Raw genomic sequence first — 19606 nt, 5'->3', positions numbered from 1 at the left:
TTGGAAGTGTGTACACTCCCGTGCCTCGGAAAGCACGTAAAGCCGTTGGTCCTGCGTCTGAACTCTTTCCGGTCGTGTCGGATTGCCGTCCCGTCGGATTATGAGAGTCAGGGAATAGAGAGTGCACTATAATACCTCCAGCGCAGTTCGCTAATCTCTCTTGAGATGGGCCGCCGTGGCCGAAATCGGGAGGACATTATTATTTATAAAAATTAAATAAATAAATTAACTTTATACAAGTATCTTATTGTTTTAAGGTAACTACGATATTAAGATATCATTAATACTTTCAGTTTAAGAACTAATTAAAATACTGGAATATATATTTGTCTTCTAAATATATTATCTAGAAGAATTTAATAATTACTAGTTTTGTAGCCTCGTTCATCTTTTTTAAAATTAATATAATAAAATACTTATAAAATACAATTTTCTTATTAAATTTATATAATTTATACAAAAAAAAGGCATTATTATATGAATTTAACAGTTACAATATTTTAAGTTGCAATCAACTTAAAATATATTCATATAGATACCAGCCTCATTGCCAATTATACTGGCTCGCTCACTCAAATCATATTAACAAATGTTGCTGCTAAATAACCCGGTGGATAAGTTGACCCAGCACGTACCACCAATTTAATCTTCGAAACTTTCATATTTGGTCAGTAGGTACTCATATGTCTATTTATTGTCATTGCGTGGCTTGGGCCCCAGGTTCGATTTTCACGTAGTGTCCATACGGTGTCCGTATGGTTTGAGGTCCGGGATACGAGTCGTAAATAACGTTGACATTTTTGGTGTCTGCTTCACCAGGATCAGAACCCGCCTTGCTCCAGGGGGCTGTGAAATATAAATAATTATAATTGTCTAAAATTAAAAACATACCGCCATCTAGTGTCGATTAGATGAACTTACCATGTTTCACAGTGACATCTAGTAACTGTGTTATTCATTCAATTCGTGTAGAATTAAGATACCATATTACAGAATTAAAAAAAATGTTTAGAGAATAGATTTTAAGATATATATAAATGTATATATATTTTAAACTTGGTTTATTATTAGCATTTTCAGTTTTCATTCCAATATATTAAATATTAAGTATTGTTAACTAGCTCGCCATCTAGTGAACAAGTGTTCACTTACAAAGGGTTTATCGTCTTAAACCTTCCAAGTTCGTTAACGATATTACTATTCGCCGCTAGATGTCGCTATAAATAATTATTTATATCAATTCCATAGTTACATACGGCCTTATAAACGATGGCGGGTGAATAATGCTGTGTCTTCTTTCGAATCATTGATGATAAATAGACAGAAACAAATCTGTATTTAAGTTAACAGCCGTTAAGCAACGTTTATAAGTAATTATATTGAAAATTAAGAAATACTGGATAAAAATCTAAGACATAAAGACAGCATTTTTATATTACTATTGACAAAAAACTTGTCCGGTTTTGATGAAACTTTCAAAATTGAAACATTTTTCTTACATATAGGAAAACTGTGTTCGTCTCCGTGCAATCCATTATTGTGTATATGGAGGTGTATTTCCTTCTGCTGCGGGGTCCATCCTTGATGATGATCATGACCCTTGGAACCGAACAGCGCTCCAATCTGTAATAAAACACATGTTTTCATCACTACATATTATAAAACAAAGCCCCCCCCGTCATGTATGTCTGTATGAACGGGATAAGCTTAAAAATTACTAATTTTTACTGCTGGTAGAGCTTTGTGCAAGCTCGTCTGGGTAGGTACCAACCACTCATCAGATATTCTACCGCAAAACAGCAGTACTTGGTATTGTTGTGTATCGATTTGAAGGGTGAGTGAGCCAGTGTAACTACAGGCACAAGGGTCATAACATCTTAGTTCACAAGGTTGGTGGCGCATTGGTGATGTAAGCGATGGTTAACATTTCTTACAATGCCAATGTCTATGGACGTTGTTGACAACTTACACTGTGGCCCATATGCTCGTCCGCCTTCCTATTCTATACAAAAAATAATTAACGAACATATTTTCATAGGGTTTTCACCAATGAACGAAGTGATTCACGTGGAACTTTTAGGTACATTAAAATTGTAGGTAATAAATGAAAACCAAAAAATGTGACCGTCATAAGACGACTGTCGTCTATACTAATATTATAAATGCGCTGTCTGTTGGCTGCTGTTTACAGTTTTCTCTAAAAGTTTTCTATTCATTTCAACACACAGTCTACCATGTACATTTTTAATAATATATTACAAATCAAACGATCTTTGTGTTTCATAATAAAGATTTCCTGTCACGGTACAAAACGAAAGTATATAATAATTATCAGATTATTTATAGCAATTATAATATTTAATTGAAATTTCAACTTATATAAAATAAAAAAAAATACTTAGAAAGTTAGGAAAGGGTAAAAATTTTCGTCATTTGAGCCTTTTTCTGAAGGGGTGAGTGATTAAAATTTGTAAGTGTTGAGCTTAATTTTAAAAATAATTTACAATTATAATTATTTAACTCTACATGAAACTGTTAATGTATTTTTCATCCACCGGACAAGAACCGGTAAGAAGCAGTAATCATAACAGCTCACTGAGCTGGGCTCAACTGGGATCAGCCTGGCTCACTTGATGGAAATTCATGAAGCAATCTTAAAACATTGTAAGATTGTAACATTTACTGTACAGGTAACCAGTCACCAGATAATCTACCGCTGACAGCAACACTTAAACAGCAGTACTTAGTATATGCGTTCCAGTTTGAAGGGTGAGTGAGCCAGTGTAACTACAGGCACAACGGTCATAACATCTTAGTTCACAAGGTTGGTGGCGCATTGGCGATGCAAGGAATAGTTAATATTTCTCACATCGTCAATGTCTTTGGGCTGTATTGACCACTTACCATCATCTGGCCCTTTGCTCGCCTTGCCTTCCTATAACATTAAAAAAGCAGCTACATATTTATACAATAGATAATTTGTGCATGTGTGTGTGCGCGCGTGTATGTAAGTGTGTGCGCGCACGCGTATTACAGAATATATAGTACCTATTACATATATAAAATTGTATTGTTAGCAGCTTCAAAAGGTGGTTTTAAATCAGCGTAAACTTATGTCAATATATTAAAAACTATTTATGAGTCGCCAGTACCGGCAATAAACATTAAATCCTCTTTGCAACCTTATCACTACATATTAAAAAAGAAAATCGCCGTTGTGTGTGTTTGTCTGAGATAAACGCAATAAAAACCAAGCGGGCTTTCATACGGTTCTCACCATTGGACGCTGTGATTCATGAGGAATGTTTAGGTGTATCATTCATTATGGTTTTGTGTAAATTGACTTAAATATGACAAATATTAAAGATGTCGGAAAAAAACATTCCGAAAGGGAGTTTTACTGGCGAGCGTACGTAAACCAAGAGTTATATTTATTACGATATAAAAGTTTTATACGAAAGCCGTGCGAAACCGGGACTTAACTAGTTCGATTAAATCACACTTCCAGACGGCGTATTCTTTTTTCTTTAAACATAATATACATGTTTAGTGACTGTATTTTTGAAATGCAAATATTTGAACTTAAATTATACATTAATCTTATTTAAGCTAATTACAAGAAATTTCATTACATACTAAATAAATGTCAAATATTTATTGAAGGAATTCTTTAATCGCGTAAAATCATTTGTCAATCAACCAGTCATGTAATTTTTTTCTTAAATCTTAAATGAGGCAGATCCTTAATGTCGGAAGGTAACTTATTATAAATTTTCACTAACATAGGGTCACGACTCTGAGCAGAGAGCTGTTTTACACGGTGGCATGTACAATTTATTTGGATATCGCGTTTTAATGACAGTGTTATCTGATTAGTCTCAAAGTAATTGTTTTTTAATTTCTTTACGAAACATGCTGCAATATATTAGTACCTGATGGTTTATTTATGAATCTTTCATGTGGATTGCGGGTTCAAATCCTCGTGTGATTAATTTGTTTGTAATTCATCACTTGCTCGGTGTGGAACGAAAACAACACGTCTAGGATGAAGTTCTGCCTCATTCATATCTACCAACCTACATTGAAGCGTGGTGGAATGAGTTTTTCAAACGTTTTCAAGAGATATTTAACTTTACTTTTGATAAAAATATGGATAACGTTACTGACACACATTACCCTAAATTATAATTTTTAGTGTATTAATAACGTATTTAATAAAAACTATATGAATTTTTGAACGAATTATTGAGATACCAATTCATCCATCTCTCTCTATATCCAAGTAAATATATCTCTTATCCTCTTCACTCACACGTTAGAAAGTTACTTTCACTCCATTGCCTGATATTTAACATAGATTTTTGTAAATAAAAAATGACATTCTACTTCTTCCAAGTTGCTTAGTGGATAGAACAGGTGGATATCAATCAAAGGTCATGGGTTTATATCCAACAACTGATTGTATTGCTTATTTTGCTACCTAAAAGAATTGATTCGTTTAAGATGTTTGTCGTATGAAATCTAACACATATGTTAACTTTACTTACCCACCGAACCGCATTAGAGCAACGTGGTGGAACGGAATATGACTCAAAATATTTCCATAACAGACGAGAGGAGATCCAGCATTGGGAAAATTAGATTACATTTTAGGGGTATACAATCATAAAACATTTACCCTAATGATAAACACTCCGGAATTTTACTTTAGCTTACAAATTTATTATACATTCATTGTTTGTGATATATTTGTGTGTGTGCAATACAAATACTATAAAGCATAAGTGTGAGTGCTTTTGGAGGCAGAAGACTTGTTACTTTACTAAGAATATATTAATATAAAGCCCATAAAGAACAATAACAGATTTAAAAAAAATTATCGTCACAAGACAAAAATCCTCGTAATTATGTACTTGGTTTGTATGGGTTTAGATGAGTGAGCCAATAACTACAGACACAAGGGACATAACATCTTAGTTCTCAAGTTTGGTGGCGCATTGTAAGGAATGGTTGTTAAACCGCAAATGTCTGGACGGTGGTGACAAATTACCATCAGGGGCAACACCTGCCCGTCCACCTACCTATATAAAAAATTGAATGAATTTTTAATTAAATCAAAACAAATAATTATTAACAATCTCGTTAAAAATATATGTCTTACTTATAATTATAATATTGTATAGCAACGAAATATATAGTGTACGCACAACGCACACAACAATTAATAATATTAATAATAATATCCTGGGACATTTTTCACACACGGCCATCTGATCCCAAATTAAGCTTATACAAAGCTTGTGCTATGGAAACCAGACAACTGATATACTACATATACTACTTTTCTTTTGTAAATACATACTTATATAGATAATTACACCCAGACCCAGGACAAACAGACATGTTCATGCACACAAATGTCTTTCCTGGGTGGGAATCGAACCCACAACCTTCGGCGTGAAAGGCAAGTATCTACCAACTACGCCAACCAGCTCGTCAACAACAACAAAAGGGAGTATAGAGCAGCATACGAGTCAGGCGTACGCCCAAGGGGCGCCAATCCACGTGGTGTGGTATTAGGAACGCTTACCTTAGCAGCACCAGCAATCAGGAGTAGTTTCAGTATGATCAAGGTAACAGCCAGGGTCTTGACGCCCACTATGGCTGCCACCGTCGCCCAAGTCGCTGCGGCTCCAAGCTGGAACGCGAGAGGTATCATAGCTTGGATCATTTTCTTGAACGGCCGGCCAAATGTTCGTCCTGAAATTTTAATGATAAATTTGTATTCTTGAATCCACTAATCACTTGGTAGGGCTTCGTATAAGTCCGTCTGGGTAGGTACCACAATTTTACCGCCAAATAGCATTACTTAATATCGTGTTCCGTTTTGGAGGGTGAGTGAGCCAGTATTATCCCTTAATTCCCTCTTAGTTCTCAAAGTTGGTGCCGCATTGACGATGTAAGGGACTGTTTACATTTCTTACACTGTCAATGTCTATGGGCATCCTTGACCAAATTTTTAGTTAAAAAAAAAGTAAAAACCCGTACATTTCCCATGGGACAAAAACCTCATTCACGGTATGCGTAAGCGATCCCGTAACATCCCACTAAGAGACGGAGAGTTATACCGACGGCGAGTCCCACATACCCCACCCCACTTCACGTATTGAAAACGCGTAAACGCGGTTTTTCAAAGAGGAAAAAAACCCTTTGTTCTCCAGGACATGGTTTGATTTTACACGAATCCGTATTGCACATGACATCACAAAAGTAACAGATTATAAATGTCCCACTGCTGGGTTAAGAGCTCCTCTTCTTTTTTAAGAAGTCTTGTAACTTATTCCACCACGCTGCTCGAATTCGGGTTGGTGTATACACATATGGCAGATTTTAATTGATTTCTTAACGACGTGAATAAGAGATAAATAACTTTAAAACAATACAAATGCTGCGGCTTCGTTCGCGTCATGATTCAGAATTGCTAAGTACCAATTTCCATAGCTCTTTCATCAAAAACGAAGGAATTCATACTTTCACCCCCTTTATCACTAACTTAGGAGTTAAATTTTCAAGAATCCTTCTTATTGTAAAAGGAACCGTATGCAAATTATCATAGTGCTAAAATATTACAACTTTTTCCTATACTAACAGGATCGAATTCTGATAAGAAATATTGTAGTGTTATGTACCCATGCCAGTTGTCTCCAATTAGCAAGCATTTATTTTCATAAGCCGAGATGGCCCAGTGGTAATGCGTGAATCTTAACCGATGATCGTGGTTCAAACCCGGACAAGCACCACTGAATATGTATGTGCTAAATTTGTAATTATAATTCATCTCGTGCTTGACGGTGAAGGAAAACATCGTGTCAAACAACCTAACCTGCATGTGTCTAATTTCACTGAAATTCTGCCACATGTGTATTCCACCAACCCGCATTGGAGCAGCATGGTGTAATAAGCTGCAAACCTTCTCCTCAAAAGGAGGAGGAGGCCTTAGCCCAGCAGTGGGACATTCACAGGCTGTTACTGTATTTTCATAGAAAAGAAAATCGTTTGTGTTTTTTATATTTCGTGTTTTCCATATAATAATACCGTTTGTTTCCAAAATAAATAAGTCCTTAATGTAAATAATTATTATGTAAGTTAAGTTAGTGTTAAAGTTATTATTGTAATTATTAAAACACTTATAATATTTTAATTTATATAATATACAATTTCATTCTGGGTACAGGACAATCTTTTGGAAGGCGTGTTTTTTCAATGTATAGTTTTATTTTATTCGTTTCTTTTTTGTCAGTGTTTTTATAATATTGTAAATGAACAAATGAAGTGGAACATGAATTGCAAAAAAAAAATAAGTGTGCATGCAGGTAAATTTTTAGTTTTTTTTTTCAAATAAGATCGAAGTACGCGCTGACCATTGCCAATTCGGATTTGCGTTGTCCTTACAGATAATCACTACATATTACAAAGCAAAGTCTGTCTGTCTCTCTGTCTGAACGCGATAAACTCAAGAGCCATTCATGAGGAAGATCTAGGTGTATAATTCAATTAGATTTTGTGTAAATTGGCTTAAATATGAGGAATGTTGAAGATGCCGGAAAAAATCAATCCGACTGGGAGCTTTGCTGTGTTAAATCAATGAAGTTATGTGTGTTACCATATGAAAGTTTTTGTCGTTATTATATAAGTGGGAAGCCAGGACGGGTAGGTCTTTGAGCAAGCTCGTCTGGGTAGGTACCACCCACTCATCTGATATTCTACCGTAAAATAGCAGTAATTGGTATTGTAGTGTTACGGTTTGAAGGGTGTGTGAGCCAGTGTAATTACAGGCACAAGGGACATAACATCTTAGTTCCAACGGTGGTGGCGCATTGGCGATGTAAGAAATGGTTAAAATTTCTTACAATGCCAATGTCTACGGGCGTTGGTGACCACTTACCATCAGGTGGCCCACACCTACCTACCATTTCTATAAAAAAAAAAATTATAAAAACGAATACTGACGCAATCTTTAAATTTGTTATATAATATTCAATCGAATTCGTTAATAACAAGCGAACAAAAATATATTGATTACAACTTTCTATCAATACCATCTGGTAACACTTTCGTTTGATAATAATTTCCATCACCGCAAGCACGAGATGAATTATAAACACAAATTGAGCACACGATAGCTCAGTAGTGCTTATCCGGGTTCGAATCCGTAAAGATAAACGTCATCTATTATTTTGTGCGCTTAATAATTAATTATACATTTATTATATATATGAAATAAAGTCTTTTTATTTCCTATAACTATTTTAACGGTCAATGTTTATTACCAGGCAACATCATAAGCGGGGTAAGGGGGTTTCTGTACCCCTAGAAACCCCTAGGACTTGGACTAAGACTTCACGTGGGGGAAATGCGTTTTTCCAGCGAGTAAGGTAACATTATAAGCTTTACAGGCTTAAAAACGTACAGAGACAAGTAAGCCAAAGGTAATCAATTGCAGTATAAATATTTGTTTGCATTTGATACGTAAGCCTGGACGATTTCTTCATTGACTTGGAAAGTGTGCCAGGTGACTTATTTAAGAGGGGTTTTTTTATTTAAAAAAACAACTTACACCCCTTCAACGTCTCTTCGTCGCCTCTCCCGTGCTTTGCTCCGCTCGTGGCTCGGCGGAGCTCTCCTCAGGGGTGGTAAATACATTAAGATTTATTTATGTAAAATCAATATAAAATGATTTCTTATTTCTTTAAAAAAAATCTGAGATAAAAAAATGGAAAATATTTACTAAAATTTTATTGTGAAGGTACGGAATATGTCCTTTATCATACATATTTCAATCTTAGCAAAAGGCTGTTTTCTTGTAAAAATATGATGATGGACAGGCAAATGGGCCACCTAATGGTACGTGGTCACCACCATATAGACATGGCAAAAACACAACCAACTTTGGAAACTAAGATGTTACGTCCCTTGTGCCTGTAGTTACACCGGCTCATTCGTACTTCAGAGCGAAACTCAACAATACCAAGTACTGCTGTTTAGCGGTAGAATATCTGATGAGTGGGTGGTACCCACCAAGACAATCCCAAAGCCCTACCAACGGTAAAGTACTGAGTTTTTCGATCGCTGTATTCATGTTCGCGATTCATAATGAACTCCGTTAAGGTAAACAGTATGGAGCAATTTGCATATCTTGAATTTCTCATACATCCGCATCGCATCGTTACTGGGTTTTTCTGGCGAGAAATTCTCAATTCGGAGTCGGGAAGTTAAGTGTTTACAACTATATGCTTCGGAAATTATGTTTTTTTTTATTTACTTTGTAATAGTTTCCTAAAAATCTATGGCCATTCTTGCGATTCAAGCTTGCTTCATACTGAATTTAATCAAAATCAGTTGTTTTATAGTCGTGAAAGTATAAAAAACAAATTTACTTACGCATTTAATATTAGTTGGGTGGTTTGAAGCTAAACCCACGACCTCGATCGACAGCCTTATGCGTAAAACCACTGCGTCAATACCAATTAAATAATATAAGGGAAAATGACCAGTTATCATGACGATAGATTTAAATTTACGATTAATTTATTTACCTATTTCCTATATTAAGTACTTTTAGGAAGCCGAGATGGCCTAGTGGTTAGAACGCGTGAATCTTAACCAATGATCGTGGGTCAAACCCGGGCAAGCACCACTGAATATTCATGTGCTTAATTTGTATTTATAATTCATCTTCTCCTTTTTTTAGGAGAAGGTTTGGAGCTTATTCCACCACTTGCTCCAATGCGGGTTGGCAGAATACACATGTAGCAGAGTTTCAATTAAATTAGGCATATGCAGGTTTCCTCAAAATGTTTTCCTTCACCGTCAAGCACGAGAATTACTAACACAAATTAAACACATGAAAATTCAGTATTGCTTGCCCGGGCTTGAACCCACGATCATCGGTTAAGATTCACGCGTTCTAACCACTCAGCCATCTCGGCTTTTTTAGCTTTTTCAGATTAGTTATTGTGAGTTCGTTAATGTGTGCGTGACATTTACACATCAATACTCGTGAGTACCTACGCACTCATACCATTTTTTCTTATTGTGTTTATTTATATACTACATAATGTATTCAGTTTTACGAAATAAATAAATTATAAGTTATAAAGTAGGTGTAAGTCTAGTGGGTCACGCTGACGCGCGATATCAATTCATTCGTGTCAAAATGAAAATATGCGTGTTAACTTGTTTGTAAACAGGTAAATGGTACATATAATTTATAGGATATATTATATAGGTGTAAACTATGTTTGCTTGTTTGAAAAACTTTTTAAAAAGCTTTTTACGTTATATAGCAAATTTATTAAGAAAAGTTGATTACAGTTTCGTAACTAGTATATAAGCTATTAATAAAAAGTGTTTAGCCAATGCACCAACCATTTGTGTGAGAGTATTATTCATATGGCCATATAGTTAAGCATATTATTATTTAAATAATCAAAAAAATTTCGCAGATTGACATTAGCGATGTAAGAAATGTTAACCATCCCTTACATCGCCAAAGCGCCACCAACCTTGGGAACTAAGATGTGCCTGTAATTACACTGGCTACTGACCCTTCAAACCGGAACACACCAATATTAAGTACTGTTTTGCGGAAGAATGATGAGTGGGTGGTGCTTACCCAGACGAGCTTGCACAAGGCCCTGCCATCAAGTATTCCGGTTTATCATGTTTCACGCAATATAAAGCCTTAAATAAGTTATACTATACCCTTAAGCACCATGTCTGTGTCTAGACTTCTATAGTTATTAAGCGATCACTTGTATATACAAATTGCTTATATAGTACGTACACTCCGAGAGTAAAATGTATTTTTTTACATCTTACTAATAATAGATAGCAAGGTATATAGATTATTTGATATAGAGCCAAGTTAAAATTCGGATTCAGCATCACAGAAATATATAATCTGTATCCTATCACCGTTTGAGTGGACTAATGTAGTTAAGTGAAATTGTGTTGTATTATAAATATTTATATATTAATCAAGATATGTTTGTAGTACATAATAGAGTATTAGCAGCATTGGAATATGTAAATCGAGGGTTTATTTTTACTTCAGACATTGCAAAATAATACCTACTTTTATTAAATTGATATAATACAAAAATGGTGCGTAATTTCATTAATACTTAACTCAAATCAAACTAGAAATAATATAAAAACAACATTTGAAAATAGACCAGTATAAATGTTTTTTTTATTTTTTTTATTTACGAAAAGTTCTGCACAACTTTGTACAGGTTGAGAATAACTTTTTAATATATATAAAAACTTTCTGCGTGGTTATGTGGAATGCGCTATCGTGTGTTATTTACCTTATTATTAAAAGAGAAATCGGCATACTCTTTATATGTTCGAGTTAAATTTTTGTGCCTTTAAAATAATACGTTCGATTTCATAATCCACAATTAAAAAAAAAACGATTAGGAATTTTAGAATTAATATTTAAATGTATAAACTTACCGACAGAATTATCCTCAAAATATTTATAAGTACGAGGGGCATTAATCCTATCATGGCCGCTTTGGTCCTGATATTCGTTAAATAAACCTAAATATTTGGTATTATTATTTATATTATCACTACCTAAAACAACGTCACTATGGTACACTTTGCCCGCGAAACTGGGACACGGAAAAAGTAAAAACAAACAAATAGTCAAACGAAAGTCCATTTTGTATATTCTATAATATAGTAAAACGTGGAAACACGGTATAAACCATTTTATAATCTCTTTTAAGTCCATTTTAATTTAATAATAAATTTATGTTATAATTTACGAACTTTTCGCGCGATTTATGTTATGAAAACGAAATACGTCATGGCGCATCGAACGCGCCGTCAAAACTGACAGTGAACGCGAGTCACGAATGGCAATGGCCGCCGTGCAATTCTCTATTCAACGGATATGGCCCCTTTCACACTGGCAAAAGTAATTAGCAAGGAATTATACAGTTATGCTTCGGAAGATCATGTAATGAAACATTATTAGTAACAATGTAGACACATAGATAGTACTCATAGTCGCAATATTAAAAAACGCCTTGTTTTATCATAAATTTCTTGCGAATTTCAAAATCCGGTATGGAACTCATGGAATTAATGGCATATGTCAGCGCATACCCCTCATAGATCTCGCTTGCTCGTTTTTAGGGTTCCGTACCTCTGAAGGAAAAAAGGAACCCTTGTAAGATCACTTCTGTCTATCTGTCCGTCAAAACCCTTTTTCTTAGGAAGGCGTAGAGGTATAAGGGTCCGTTCACACAGACCGGCTCGGAGAGGAGAGCAGATTTTTATCACGTTGGAAACAGTGTTTTGAGTGATTGTAGTAAAGTTTATTTTTGCATTTGCACCTTTTTTGTCATTAAAAATGCCTGAACGCGCTTCGTGTGAAGTAATAAAAGGAGCCGACCGGCTCCGCTTGCGTGCTCTTTCTCGCTCGCACCCGCTTTCAGATCTCTTCCAGCCGGTCGATGTGAAATAGTTGGCGGCTCCGCTCCGGCCAATTCCAAGCGTATACGACCCGGTCTGTGTGAAAAGAAAAAAGCAGGCCGATGCTCTCCGAGCCGGTCTGTGTGAACGGACCCTAAAGTTGAAATTTCTACTTAATACTGAGGTTAAAGGTCCCGTGGAGCCGTGAAAAAAATTAAACATCTAAGTCTACGCAATCAAAAGATTCAGAAGTCTTTTATTTGCATTTCCCATACATTCGCAAAGGGAATCAAAACCCATAGGGTACTTTTGCCTAGAATCATGAAATTTGGCAAGAAGAAATTTCTTGTAGCACGAGTATAGGAAAAAATCCGAAAACCAAAAAATTGTTGTTTAAAAAAATTAAGGAAATTAATTTTAACGAACAAATTAAAGGCAAACCAATGAAAAGTCAAAATTTTTAAAATAACCTGGTAAATATATTGCGTGGTGGTACGGAACCCTCACCCTTTTTTATGTTTCTGATTATTTATTACAAATTGGTAAGTGATTAACAACACAATTGTTTTTTATGTACCTACTTATGTATTGACGCATGTCAGTTCGTCTCCCGATAATGTTGGTGCGCATGTCGCCAAAAGTTATTATATCAAATCAATTGAATTAAAATCCGATAGTTGGTTCTTTCGCGTATGCAATTGGTTCATCGTACCCTGAAAGCTCGTATGCATACCAACAACTTATTGCATCTACAGTAATAAGGAAACCTTAAAATATCACATTTGAACTAAAGCCGCTTTGGGATAAGTTTCAAACATTTTCCTTAGGAATAAGAGAAATCTACTCTCCATATTATACATTATCACGGTTTTGAACATGGCGTTTATAATTCATCAACATGGCGTATTATAATTCATCTCGTGCTTGACGGTGAAGGAAAACATCTTGAGGAAACCTGCACGTGTCTAATTTCAATGAAATTCTGCCACATGTGTATTCCACCAACCCGCATTGGAGCAGCGTGGTGGAATAAGCTCCAAACCTTCTCCTCAAAAAGAGGTGCGGAGGCCTTTAGCCCAGCAGTGGGACATTCACAGGCTGTTACGGTACGGAACATGGCGTTTATAAAACGCCACTGTGAAAGAATCTTTAAGCGGCATTTGAAGAAATTATGCGTCTAACCTTAGGAGAATTAATTAATACAAATACGTAATTTAGTTATGGTTGAAAACATTATGCTTATGCTTACTATGCAATATGCATATTTGTTTTTATTATTGTTTTCATAACATCTATGGGAGGTATTAACCACTTATCATTCTTTTAATCGTTTAATTTAAATCGTCAATGGTTTACTTCACGAGGTTTAAATTTTTTTAGTATTTAATAAAATTCAAATATTATTCTTATATATATTATGTTTTACGTATGGATGTGTGTGTATTATACATATATCTTCATATACTTCATAAGTAGATGAAGGTAATAAGTCACAAATTTGTAATTTTATAGAAATGTGCATCAAAGTTTCAATTATTATTTTGCAAATAATTGAACTTTATGTTATATGTATATAAAGCTTACAATAAATAGATTTATATTAAAAATAGGTACATAATACCTTCCGTCGGTTCATGTAATAAGCAAATGCACTAATAGAGAATAAATGAAAGTAATAGATAAAAATACGAATAAATTTCATGGTTCTTATAAGAAACGTAAGAAATTATGTGAAGGGCCATAATGCCTTATATTATGACATAAAATTAAAAAATGTTACTTATCACCTTTATCCACTCATGTCTTTATATTAAGCTAAGCTTTAGTTTCTTTGTGAACGCTTTATATTTAACAATGATGACAATAAATACCGTTACACGTCACTTACTGACCTACTAGTCAGTGGCAACAACGGAAAACTTTCGTTTTTTATCTATGCATGTCCCGTAAAGCCACAGATAATTTAAATAAATATATAAAATAAACTACGTTTTAGTTAACAGATTTAAAAAGGTTTTAGAAAATTCGAAAGCGATTTTCCTTTACAGAAATTTGAATATTTACATGTTCGATTTGTAAAGGACGGTTTTGAATTTTTAAATTTGTTGACTTTGTTCAAGTAATACAAATACAAAATGGTGGAGAAATTTTACAATATTATCTTTAACGTTTCTTAATGCTATACGCATATATTTCCTCTTTTCATAATGTTCAAAATAGTTATAAATGTATATTTTTTTTTAATTTTTATGAATAAATAATATATAGCCGAGATGGCCCAGTGGTTAGAACGCGTGAATCTTATCCGATGATCGTGGGTTCAAACCCGGGCAAGCACCACTGTATTTTCATGTGCTTAATTTGTGATTATAATTCATCTCGTGCTTAACGGTGAAGGAAAACATCGTGAGGAAACCTGCATGTGTCTCATTTCATTGAAATTCTGCCACATGTGTATTCTACCAACCCGCATTGGAGCAGCGTGGTGGAATAAGTTCCACAACCTTCTCCTCAAAAGGGAGAGGAGGCCTTAGCCCAGCAGTGGGACATTAACAGGCTGTTACTATACTATTACTATAAATAATATATAAGAACTTTTTAAGCTATAATTTATTTTTTGTATTGAAACAGTACAATTGTAATAATATATTATTATATTGTATTGTAATAATATATTATATTATATATAGTAATATATTATTACAATTGTACTGTTATGCCAGAATTAAAAGTGCAAAATTGCAGTTTAATTAGTTGCTTAGAAGTGGTTTAAAATTGGAGTTATAATAGTTTGACCCGCTACATACCTAATATTAATAACTACTTTCCGTTTCATTTAGCCAGTAATTCTAGATCAACAAGAAATCGAATTAAAAATAGTTAATCAACATAAGTCAAAAAAACTCAATACGGACAAATCCGAATGGATTGCCAGGGGTGGATTAGACACTAGGGTCTTTAACTCCTAGAGAATTTAAAGAATAATTAGGTCATTTGAAGGTTGAGTGTGCCAGTGTAAAGTCAGTGCTAGTCTGATTGTGAACGAATCGTTCAGGATATAAAAATAAACAAAAAAATTACATAAAAACTTTTAGCAAACAGTAAGCAGTTAAATAAACTCTAAGTCCCTTTCAATATCTAACTCGTTGAACCGAAAAGGTCATTACACCATATTTGCACCGTTACTAGTCGTAACGGATGCGATGACTCGATAACGTTACAACACAGATGATTATAGAATCTGTAAGCTTATTAGAATCTGATATGTGGATAAACATCCGTGCAGTGACGGAGAAAGAATACATTTCACTGCCCCTCTCTTTCCCATGGGTGTCGTAAGAGGCGACTAAGGGATATCTGAGCGACCATCTGCTCATCTGGTGGTAGGATGCTAACATCCGCCTGGCTTGTTACCACCGTACGCATGGTGAAAAACTCGTGAAGTGGCTTGCAGCCGCGTTTCGAGGTCAGCCAGCGTACAGCCAGAGCCCGAGCGAGTATTGCCGCGATGGGTGTCGGTCCGGTTGGAGACGGCTGTTGAACCAATGCCGGGGGAAACTGTATTGACCTGCCGGTCAGGGAGACCCGAAGAAACGGCTGTTCCGCTGGCCGCCCGTGGCATAGTACAGGGGCCCGAGCGTGCCTAACCAGCTCGTGAGGCTGCCCCACCAGGCCACGCATAATCTCGGGGTGGACCGTCGTGCCGGTTGGTGACCGGTAGGTGGGGTCCCGGCGGCCACTTCCGGGGGGGTTCGGGGGCCCTTCCGTCCGGCGGGTCAGTGTATTTTTCCTTTTGGCAACCACTTGGGGAAACACGCCTCCACACTTTGCCCATCCCTATCGTGGCAATACATCGCTCGCTTCACGTCTCTTTTCCATTTAATTTCTCCCAAATGGCGCAACAAAAAAGAAATAACGGTCGTACAGCGGTGCTCACCCCCACCATACCCTCGCTGTTTGAGGTCGAGTTCTCTAACATCCGAGGACTCCACACTAACCTCAACGCTGTCCACCACCATCTCGAGACAGCACGGCCAGCAATGTTGTTTCTCACGGAGACACAAATACTCCGTCCTGCCGATACCAGCTACCTTAATTATCCCGGCTACACGCTTGAAGAATCCTTCAAAGCGAAAGCCGGAGTATGCTTGTTCGTCAGGACGGATGTTTGCTGTCACCGACTGCGCTGTTTGGAGGACCCCTCCTTCTCCATGTTGGTGGTACGTGTGGACCTGGTTCGTCAGAGCCGAGTCTACGTGTGCCTCTACAGATCCCACAATGGTGACTTGGAGACAAGCCGACTATTTGACCATCTTAGTCGGGTGGCAGATGCTGCGCAAGAGCAATTTCCTAACGCGGAATTGGTGTTTTTGGGGGACTTTAATGCTCACCACGAATCCTGGTTGAAATCCCTCAAAACTGACCATGCTGGAAGGACTGCTCATGCTTTTGCTCTCACACATGACTTGACCCAACTGGTTGATCAGCCCACCAGGATCCCAGACATTGATGGGCAAGCACCTTCTCTACTGGACCTTCTGCTGACTTCTCACCCGGTGGAATATCAGGTTGTGGTTCAGGCTCCTCTTGGCTCTTCGGATCACAGCCTTATTTCTACCAGAGTGCCACAGGCCAAGCTGCCGCCACTAGCGGTATGCAAACGTCGCGTTTGGCACTATAAGTCGGCGGATTGGGACGGTATGCGCGATTACTATGCGTCGGTCCCTTGGAAGGAACGTTGCTTCAGTGGGAATGACCCGACAGCTAGTGCCGCTGCTGTTGCTGGCGAGATCATGCTGGGAATGGAATACTACATTCCTAGCTCAGATCTCGTCAGTAGGAGTACGCGTAACCGTTGGTTCACTCGTGAATGTGCCGATGCTGTATCAGCTAAGCAGGCGGCATATCGCAAGTGGATCAACGGCTGCATTAGCGGGGCATCTAACATTGACTCACTGAAAGCAAACTATAATAAAAATTCCAAGTCCTGTAGAAAGGCATACACGAAAGCGGATGCACAGCGCATTGTACAGATTGGTCATGACCTTGTTTCGCATCCTAGGGGCTCCCGTAGCTTCTGGCGTCTGACCAAGTCTGTGCAAAACAATTTCTGCCAACCTTCGCTGCCACCGCTCAGAAATCCGGACGGATCGCTAGCTCACAGTCCGCAAGAGCAAGCTGATCTCCTGGCTAAACTCTTTGCCGACAATTCCGTCATCGATGATTGTAGTGCACTGCCACCTACAATACCTGCATGTGGCCATACGATGCCTGACATTAAAATCAGGCAACGTGATGTGCGTGCGGAGCTGCAATCACTTGATGTACGAAAAGCTAGCGGTCCCGATGGAATACCAGCCATAGTGCTGAAGAAGTGCGCAGCGGAGCTGTCTCCTGTGTTAACGCGCCTGTTCCAACTTTCTCTCTCTTCGGGAAGTGTGCCGGAGGCTTGGAGAAGAGCTAATGTGCAAGCGGTTCCCAAAAAAGGGGATCGGTCTGACCCGGCAAATTATCGGCCAATAGCTATCACCTCAGTACTTTGTAAGGTGATGGAACGGATTTTAAACAACCAACTGATCCATTACCTAGAAGATCACTGTCTGATTAATGATCGTCAGTACGGGTTTCGACCAAAACGGTCCACAGGTGATCTTCTAGCGTACGTAACACACCTCTGGGGTGAGGCTATCGACAAGCATGGAGAATCGTTGGCTGTCAGCCTCGATATCTCCAAGGCTTTCGACAGGGTCTGGCACAGAAGTCTTCTCTCCAAGCTACCGGCATATGGTCTGCCTGCTCAGCTATGCACCTGGATTGCCAGCTTCCTACACAAGCGTAGCCTTCGTGTTTTAGTAGATGGTTGCGCTTCACAATTCTATGTAGTGAATGCTGGGGTCCCCCAGGGATCTGTGCTATCTCCCACACTCTTTCTTTTGCATATCAATGATATGCTCTCCCTTGGGAACATACATTGCTATGCAGATGATAGTACAGTGCATGGTGGATACCACGGACGCGCAGTGGCTGGGCGGGCGGAAACTGAGGAGAGGCGGGAGAATCTTGTCATTGAACTCGATAGGACGTTAGATCTCATCGCCAAATGGGGCTCTGATAATCTTGTTGAGTTTAATGCCAAGAAAACACAGGTATGCGCTCTCACGGCGAAAAAGTCAACATTTTCCCCTCTTCCCTCCCTCTGTGGTACTCCGCTGGTGATGCAAAGCAAAATCGCCATGCTGGGGATTGACGTTCGCTGCGACCTTAGTCCAAGGGATTACATCGAGGCTGTTATAAAAACAGCTTCACGGAAACTCGGAGTTCTGAACAAGGTGCGGCGCTTTTTCACGCCACAACAACTGTGCCTGCTGTACAAAACACAGGTACGGTCTTGCGTGGAATATTGCTCGCACCTTTGGTATGGCTCCGCTAAGTACCTACTTGAGGCCTTGGACCGGTTGCAGCGACGTGCCGTACGCATTATTGGCGACGTAAAGGTCACAAACACCCTTGAACCTTTACAATTGCGTCGTGAGATAGCAGCACTGAGCGCTTTCTATCGACTGTATCACGGCGAGTGCTCTGAGGAATTATTCTCTCTAATTCCTGCTTCCCCCTTCCTTCTTAAGTCCACGCGAGCTGGTTCTCGATGTCACCGCCTAACTGTGACATCAATTCCATCGCGAACAAAGAAATTTGGCAACTCCTTTCTTTGTCGCACTTCCAAAAAATGGAATTCCTTACCAGCTCACGTATTTCCCTCCTCTTACAACCCGGGTTCCTTCAAACGAGGCGTGAAGAGGCATCTTGCGGGCCGGCAAGGCGAAGGTGGCTAGTGCAGAACGTTTTTCCCGTCTGTACTGGCCGTAGTCGCGTTTGGACTCTACTACCACTTACCATCAGGTGGAGTAGAGTCATTTGCCCTCCCGGCGATATAAAAAAAAAAAAAAAAAAAATAAATAAACAAAATGGTCAACGTTATTTAAATTAATTAATTAATCAGTATTTATGCAAACCCCGTGTAAATCTACTGTCCCTCTGCTGAGCTAAAAACTCCTCTTCTATTGAGGAGAAGAGTTGGAGCCTATTCCTCAACGCTGCGATGCAGGTTGGTGTGTAA

At 37.8% G+C, this 19606-nt stretch overlaps 1 protein-coding gene across 1 annotated transcript; it reads right to left on the bottom strand.

The window, feature by feature from the left end:
* Positions 1-625: 625 nt before the first annotated feature.
* Positions 626-11803, bottom strand: LOC126779209 (uncharacterized). The gene is made up of 4 exons (XM_050503126.1): positions 11521-11803; positions 5591-5760; positions 1500-1623; positions 626-846 (listed from the first exon to the last, which is right to left on the bottom strand). Exons 1-4 carry the CDS (start codon positions 11801-11803, stop codon positions 698-700), a joined length of 726 nt encoding a protein of 241 aa, XP_050359083.1. The 3' UTR covers positions 626-697.
* Between the last annotated feature and the right edge of the window lie 7803 nt (positions 11804-19606).

The sequence above is a fragment of the Nymphalis io genome, chromosome 28, assembly GCF_905147045.1.
Source record: "Nymphalis io chromosome 28, ilAglIoxx1.1, whole genome shotgun sequence".
NCBI classification, from domain to species: Eukaryota; Metazoa; Arthropoda; class Insecta; order Lepidoptera; family Nymphalidae; genus Nymphalis; species Nymphalis io.
Note: the sequence above shows the minus strand (reverse complement) of the source record. Positions and strands in the feature narration are given on the sequence as shown.

Bases quoted from the DNA above. Each gene is read 5' to 3' on its own strand.
- LOC126779209 (XM_050503126.1), bottom strand. From the start codon at position 11,803: ATGGACTTAAAAGAGATTATAAAATGGTTTATACCGTGTTTCCACGTT. The intron at 1,624-5,590 runs GTAAGCGTTCCT...GTTTTATTACAG, and splicing joins TGATTGCTGGTGCTGCTAAG to ATTGGAGCGCTGTTCGGTTC. The intron at 847-1,499 runs GTAAGAAAAATG...TATATTTCACAG, and splicing joins CGAACACAGTTTTCCTATAT to CCCCCTGGAGCAAGGCGGGT.